Raw genomic sequence first — 7849 nt, 5'->3', positions numbered from 1 at the left:
AAACAAACAAACAAAGGAAAAAAACAAAAGAAAACAAATAATATAACTAGCTGGATTCATTTTATCTACAGTCCCCATATATAACAAATGCATAAATGTTATAATAAACGAAAAAAAAAAAAAAAACAAACAAACAAACAAACAAACAAACAAAACAAACAAACAAACAAATAACCTAGCTAGCTAGATCTATTTTATCTAGGGTCCACATATATACAAAATTTATTTAGGTCTTATAAATTTAGATTATGTAAATGTCATAAAAAAACGAAAATAAAATAAAAAAATAACAACCAATAACCTAGCTAGCTAGCTAGATCTATTTTATCTAGGGTCCCCATGTATAACAAATGCATTTAAATATCCTTAATTTTGTTTAGGTTTTGCAAAATTGGATTTTTTTATTGATTATCATGGGTTCACAACTCATCATATTAAGCGTTAGGGGATGACTATGTTGACTTGGACTGAGCACGCGGTTTCTCATCGTTGTTTGTTAAGTTTTATATATATTTGATTACTATTTGTTGATGTATATAGTTAGAGACTAGTTGGAATTTATTTGTATCAGATAGAACAGAGATAATTTGATTGTATATTTGTTTTGTGTTGTGTTGGAACGTATTTTCGATGTATATATTTGTTTTGTTTTATGTTATGTTGGAACGTAGTATAAGTGTTGAACTTTTGTTTAATTAATTTGTGTTGGAATTTCATATGTATTGCATGTATATGCAAATTGAATTGAAATTTTATATGTGTATTGGGTTGGATGTATTGGATATGTTTGAAATGGGGTTGGATATGTTTGAAGTATTGGATTAATTGGATGTATTGGATATGTTTGAAATGGGGTTGGATATGTTTGATGTATTTAATTAATTGAATGTATTGGATTAATTGGATGTATTTGATTAATTGGATGTATTGAATATGTTTGATGTATTGGATTTATTCGATGCATTGGATTGAATTGAATGTATTGGATTGGATGTATTAAATTGAATGTATATTGGATATATTAAATTGAATGTATATTGGATATATATTGGATATATTGGATATATATTGATTGTATTGGATGTATTGGATATTGGATTGAATGTATTAAATTGAATGAATATTGGATATATATTATATGTATTGGATATCAGGTTAATACGTAAATCTGGGTATAAACTCAAATAATTTAGAAAATATATAAATGAAAAAAAAAAAAAAAAAGATTTTTGATGTGGTGAATTTCATCACGTCAAAAAAAAAAAAAAATTTGACGTGGCATTTTCACCACGTCAAAAATTAGAACGTCAAATTTTTTTTTTTTTTACGTTCCAGTTTCTAACATGTCAAAAAATTTTGATGTGGTGAAAATGCCACGTCAAAAACTTGGATTTTTTGACATCCATCATTTTAACTGTTGAGACACGTCAGAAAGGTTTTCTGACGTGTCAATATTAGAAATTGTTGGTCCAAAAAAAAAAAACTCGATTTTTATAGTGTTAGATTGTTTAAGATTTGAATTAATTTATCAACTTGCTAAAATAATAAATCTTAACCATAATTAATTTGTCTTGCCGTCAACAAGTTTGTGTTCTTTCGAAAAATAAATGAACATAGCTTGAACATACATATTATCTAGCTCAGTAATAAGCTCTAGCTCAACTTGTGTTTGAAAAAAATAAAATGAACCGAACTTAAACATTCAATACTCAGATCGGCTCATTTACAATCCTAGTAGGTGGATCTAGAATAAGCTTACTTGCCTAGAATACAAAGAGAGAGGAGTGAAAAAAGGTAAAAGAAAAAAAAAAAAAATTATTTATGGTCCAATTAAAGCAGAATCCAGACGTTATTAATATGGGGAGGGGGATTTGAAGTAATTTTTTTTTTTTTTGTCACCCCATCCCCTTATAACAAAGTTTTCCTTCAAACTAAGTTGGAGGAATTTCCTTCAACCTAATCTATAAAAGTGATTTATGTCCCTTTTTTTTTTGAAGAAATAAGCGACTTTTCATTAGAAACTTCAAGCAACTAGAGTTGTTTGCTCTAGCACCAAGAAATCACTAATACATGTAGGAGGTGTAGCACCCCAACTATCCGTAATACAGTTCAGCACAGCAAATTTAGCAAGGCAATGGGCCACTTGGTTCCCTTTTCTCCTAACAAAAGTAAACTTCCAGTGTGCCAAAGAATTCAACTCCAACTTAATGTCCTCAATTACGTGTCCCAGCCAGCTCGTTTTCATGTTCCCAGAATTGACAGCATCAACCACTCCCTTGGCATCACCTTCTAGATGTACTTTTATAAAACCCAACTCTCGGCAGAGCTGGATAGCAAGGAGAGCTGCTTTCGCTTCAGCTGTTGCCGGTGCTAAGCAACCCAGTCTCATCTCGCATCTTGCCGCTAGGAGCCTTCCATTCGAGTTTCGAAGCACCACGCCCAACCCTAGCCGGCTAGTGGTCCTCTCTATTGCTGCATCCCAGTTCCCTTTGCACCAGTCCTGTGCCGGAGCTTTCCAGCCCTCCACTGTTTGATTTCCACCGGGATAATCGAGCAACTCCCTCCGCTGTTGGGCCGTCGTGAACTCTTGGATGGCAGTGTTTGTACGCTGTAAGATGATACTCGGATGAGAGAAAGAGCCACCATGGACAACCTCATTACGCCTCAGCCAAATCCTCCTAGCCAAGCCTGCAAATTGTGCCAACTCCTCCTGATCACATTTGTTAAACATAGCTTCGGCCACTTGCCTGAAATCCGGGCCAGTAAAAAAACTCTTTTGAAATTTTTTACTACCCATACTCCACGCGTCCATAGCAGAAGGGCACTGCCGTAAAATATGAAACCCAGACTCCACTGTTAAACCGCACACTGGACAGAGAGGATCCGTGATAATTTTCCTTCGACATAAATTCTCACGGGTTGGGAGAATCTCTTTAGAGGAGCATTCAGCCAGGGACCTTGATAGTATCTCCTTTTGTAAATAATATGCACTCTTAACTGAGAAAACCCCATTTTTGGTGCCCTTCCAGATAAGAGTATCCTCTTGATTGGTACTACTAATAGGGATTTCTTGGATCAGCCTTACCTCCTCTTGAGAAAAAAGGCTCTCCAAAAGAGGCACATTCCACCACTTTGAATCTTCATCTATAAGCTTGTTAACTTTTGCATCCGGGTCCAGTAATTTGGGAGATGATAGGACTCGAAAAGTAGATGGATTTGGAAGCCACCTGTCCTTCCAAATTCGAATTTTTCCACCATTTCCCACTCGCCATACCAACCCTTCCTGAAGCAAATCACAAGAGCTCAAAATACTCCTCCAAGCAAACGATGGTCTTCGACCAATTTTTGCCTCCACAACTGAGCTCCTTGGATAATACTTCGCCCTCATGATTTGTGCCACCAAACTATCCGGTTGAGACCACAATCGCCAAGCTTGCTTTGCCAACAACGCCTTATTAAAACTGGTAAAGTCACGAAATCCCATACCACCGGACTCGTTTGGTAGACCCAAACTCCCCAACTCATCCAATGCACTCGGGATTTATTCTCCTGATGACCCCACCAGAATTTTTGCATTTGTGAATTTATCTCCAAACATAGAGCATGCGGGAGACGAAAAACACTCATACAATAGGTGGGTATAGCCTGTACCACTTCTTTTAGGAGGACCTCCTTACCAGCCTGGGATAAAAATTTAATTTTCTAGTCTTGTAATTTTTTCCACACCCTATCAGTAATAGTCTTGAAAGCTGCCATTCGGGATTTGCCCACCATAGCGGGAAGCCCCAAATACGTATCATATCGTTGAGATGAAGGTATCCCAGCTATCTCCACAATCGCTTCCCTCACCTCCAATGGCGTATTGGTACTAAAAAATATGGAAGTCTTGTTATTGTTATGGCGTTGACCAGAAGCTGCTTCATAGAGCCTCAATATATTAGTAAGACCATCCCACTGAGATAGACTGGACCTGCAAAACAACAGGCTATCATCGGCAAAAAATAAGTGACTTATCCGAGGGCCCCCTCTAGAGGTTGGAACTCCCGTCAAAATTCCATCACCAGTAGCCTTCGTCACCATAGCACTCAAAGCCTCTGCACATATAATAAACAAATAAGGTGATAACAGATCACCTTGCCTCAATCCTCGTTCCGGCTTAATCTGCCCACATGGTTTTCCATTCACCAAAACTGCAAATTGAACCGAGGTGACACACATCATCATGAGTTGTATCCATCAGGAAGCAAAACCCATCCGACACATTACAGCCTCCAAAAACTTCCATTCCACCCGATCATAAGCTTTGCTCATGTCCAATTTGACCGCCATGAAACCCTTCTTCCCCGTCATCCGTGTATGCATTGTATGAAGAGTCTCATACGCAGCTAACACATTATCAGTGATTAGTCTCCCTGGAAGAAAAGCACTTTGGACAGGCAAAATAATGTTGGGCAGAATTTTTTTCAATCTATTCGCAAGAACCTTGGAAATCAACTTATACATAACATTGCAGAGACTTATTGGCCTAAAATCAGTGACACAAGTAGGATTCTTCACTTTCGGGATAAGAGCAATATTTGTCAAATTTAAAAATGAAGGCATACTACCAGAGTTAAGAGCAGTGGCGGAGAGAAGCAAGGGCGACCTGGGGGCGGTCGCCCCTGGTAAAAAAAAAAAAAAAAATTATTTTTTTTTAATTTTTTTTTTGGCTGAATTGTTTACTGCGTAACAATTTTTTTTTTTTTTTTTTTTAAAAAAGTAAAAAACTCCAGTGTTTGATTTCATTAAAAAAAAAAAAAAAAAAAAGTCAATTTATCAATATTTAGCATTTTGTTTATCTTATTCTAAAACAATATTGTTTCTTTTTTTTTTTGGTGTGTTTATATAGTACTTTGGGATTTTTTTCAAGCATCAACAAGTTTTAGAAGATTATTACCAATCTTAGATTTGTTCTTTTTATTAATTCATTTTAGGCTAATAGCTATCGGAATATGCTAGTAATTTTATTATAATATCATTAGAGTATGAGAAGTAAACAATTGTTAAAACAATACTTCGTAGCAAAATGAAAGATAAATTTCTTAAAGATAATTTACTTGTCTACATTGAAAGGGAAATTGCTGAAAGCTTCAATTCAGATTTAATACTTAATGATTTTGTTTCTCTAAGACCACATAGAATGCAATTTTAGGCACTTTGTATTTTGTATTTTCCTTTACTTTTGTACTAGTGCCTACATGGTAACTAATATATCAATTTAGCATATAAATATGTTTTTTGTAATACATATATTGTGGTATAATTTTTTTTTATTATTGTATTTACCATATTATAATAAAAATATAATATATAAAGAGAAAAAAAATTATTTATCATTATATTTTATTATTTTATTGACGCCCCCGGTAGAATGAACTCCTGGATCCGCCACTGGTTAAGAGTACCAATGATAGCTTGACAAAGTGATATACATGTGAGATGTACATATTTTTTTAATAGTAAGGACAAAGTTAGAATAAATTTTATTAAAAACTCATGTGCATTTTACATGTTATTAAAAAAAAGAGCACATATTACTTTTATAGACTAGGTTGAAGAAAATTCCTCCAACCTAGTTTAGAGAAAAACTTTGTCCAAAAATCAATCCTCACACACCATTGATTGTGGGTATAAATTATAATGACGTGGCATGAGTTAATAGTCCTTAATTTTTTTAAATTTTTTTTTAAATAAACACTGATATATATATATATATATATATATAAGGATTAAGGACCATAAACCCATATCACGTCAATCTAATATGATATGATTGCATGGTGATTGTGGCGTGAAAACTAGCAATTACTAAAACAATTAATAATGGTGAAAATTCTCTAAGATTGCGAAATCAACAGTTAATTTTTGAACAAATTAAAATATCTCCAATAATTATTTATTTATTTTTTATTTTTTTGAACGCCATAGATATAAGTACGTATGAGCGTGGTAATTAATTACCAATAATCACTATTTTAAAATTCCAATTAATTCTTACATTCTCTCTCTCATGCCCCCATTTAATTATTACCAACTCATCATGTGCAACAACTTGTGTGTTTTGTTATCGTTATATATAGTTGGTCTCTTTGTTACAATGGTCGTACCCTCACCAACCCCGCTAATAATATAGCTAGCAATCAAAAAACTTGGAGCCATGACGATTACTGAAATAGACCTTTCGGAGAACAAAGGAAAGGTGGCAATGCAGATTGTTAGGGCGTGTGAACAATATGGTTTTTTTACGGTGGTCAACCATGGTGTCCCTGATGACGTCATACAAACACTAGAATATGAAAGCTTCCACTTTTTTAGCCGACCAATGTCTGAAAAAATGGCTGCCGGGCCGGACCACGTTAAGCCTTACGGGTATGGATGCAACACCATAGGCCCCAATGGAGATGTGGGACGGTTGGAATATCTTACACTTAGTACCAATCCTAGTAGTCCACAATCCATCATTCCGATGTCCCAATTAATCCCTAAGCGCCGTCTTGAATTTTGGTATTCAACATTTATCTTTCCTCTATTTATTTTGAAAAATCATTAGTGTTAATATATATTTTGTCCATATTTTTACCATTGGGTCCACTCATTTCTCATTATTTTTTCATCCTAGCCTTCTACGATTTTCGCATGCATGCATGGTTTGTTTTGCAATGCCTCCTGTAGATCTATTCATTGTAAAATTGAAAAGAAAAAAAAAAAAAAAAAACCCAGAAAATAGGAAGAAAAATAAGAGATCCACGCATGTGCGAGTTTAACTTAAACTTGGTCCGAGGATTTGACTGATTTTTGTTTGCGTGCGTATGACAGCAATGCTGCGTGTGAATATGTTGATGGAGTTAGGAAGCTGACATGTATGCTACTAAGTCTGACGGCAAGGGGCCTGGGGTTCGATAAGGCATCAATCTTGACTGACCTGATCAGGAACGATAATAGTGACTCGATCCTGAGGCTCAATCACTATCCACCATCCATTGATAACGGTATTGGATTTGGGGAGCATAGTGACCCTCAGATCTTTACCCTCCTCAGATCAAACGACGTGCCTGGCCTACAGATTTATGTAGGGAATGATGAGTGGATCTCGGTCCCTCCTAACCCTTCTGCCTTTTGTGTTTTTGTGGGTGACACTTTACATGTAATTACTCACTCTCACTCTCTCTCTCTCACACACACACAGTTTCGATATCTTAATTAATTTGTACGTATGTAACGTTGTGTGGTTTTTGAAGGCCATGACAAATGGGAGATTTGTGAGCGTCCGACACAGGGCAATAACAAATTCATCGGAGCCTAGAATGTCAATTGCCTTCTTTGGGGCACCATCCCTTGAAGAATGGATATATGCACTTCCTGGAATGGTCACCCCCAACAGGCCCCTTCTCTACAACCCCTTCACTTGGGGGCAATACAAGGCAAACTTATACTCTGGAACTCTCCGCCTAGCGGATGACCGTTTTGGCATCTTCCGCGTAGGAAGCAGTAGTACTTGATGGAATTTGCTTCCATAAACAAATTAATGACGAAATTAATATAATTAAAATAACTACTTTCTTTGTTCCAAACACCTCAAAGAAAAAGTATTAATATATATGTACTTTCAATATTTAATTATCTATCAATTCTATGCTTAATTTTCTTAATTAATTAATTTACTCCATCGATCAGTCTCTGCCATATATATATATATATATGTTGGTTTCTTTAATTTACATATTGTATGTTTTCTAGTATTTTTCATGCATGTTACGATGAAATCAATTGATACAACACAGTCAACACTACTCTTTATCAAAACCATAAT

General features: G+C 35.3%; 1 protein-coding gene across 1 annotated transcript; it reads left to right on the top strand.

Annotated features, from left to right (window-relative positions):
• Positions 1 to 6196: 6196 nt before the first annotated feature.
• On the top strand, positions 6197 to 7538 carry LOC132176677 (gibberellin 2-beta-dioxygenase 2-like). Its single transcript, XM_059588983.1, has 3 exons — positions 6197 to 6543; positions 6856 to 7183; positions 7278 to 7538. The coding sequence occupies exons 1-3, from the start codon at positions 6197 to 6199 to the stop codon at positions 7536 to 7538; spliced, it is 936 nt and encodes a 311-aa protein (XP_059444966.1).
• Positions 7539 to 7849: the final 311 nt, after the last annotated feature.

The sequence above is a fragment of the Corylus avellana genome, chromosome ca1 (assembly GCF_901000735.1).
Source record: "Corylus avellana chromosome ca1, CavTom2PMs-1.0".
NCBI classification, from domain to species: Eukaryota; Viridiplantae; Streptophyta; class Magnoliopsida; order Fagales; family Betulaceae; genus Corylus; species Corylus avellana.
Note: the sequence above shows the minus strand (reverse complement) of the source record. Positions and strands in the feature narration are given on the sequence as shown.

Coding starts and splice junctions, on each gene's coding strand:
- LOC132176677 (XM_059588983.1), top strand. CDS start 6,197: ATGACGATTACTGAAATAGACCTTTCGGAGAACAAAGGAAAGGTGGCA. Junction 6,544..6,855: donor AAGCGCCGTCTTGAATTTTG/GTATTCAACATT, acceptor TGCGTATGACAG/CAATGCTGCGTGTGAATATG. Junction 7,184..7,277: donor TTGTGGGTGACACTTTACAT/GTAATTACTCAC, acceptor TGGTTTTTGAAG/GCCATGACAAATGGGAGATT.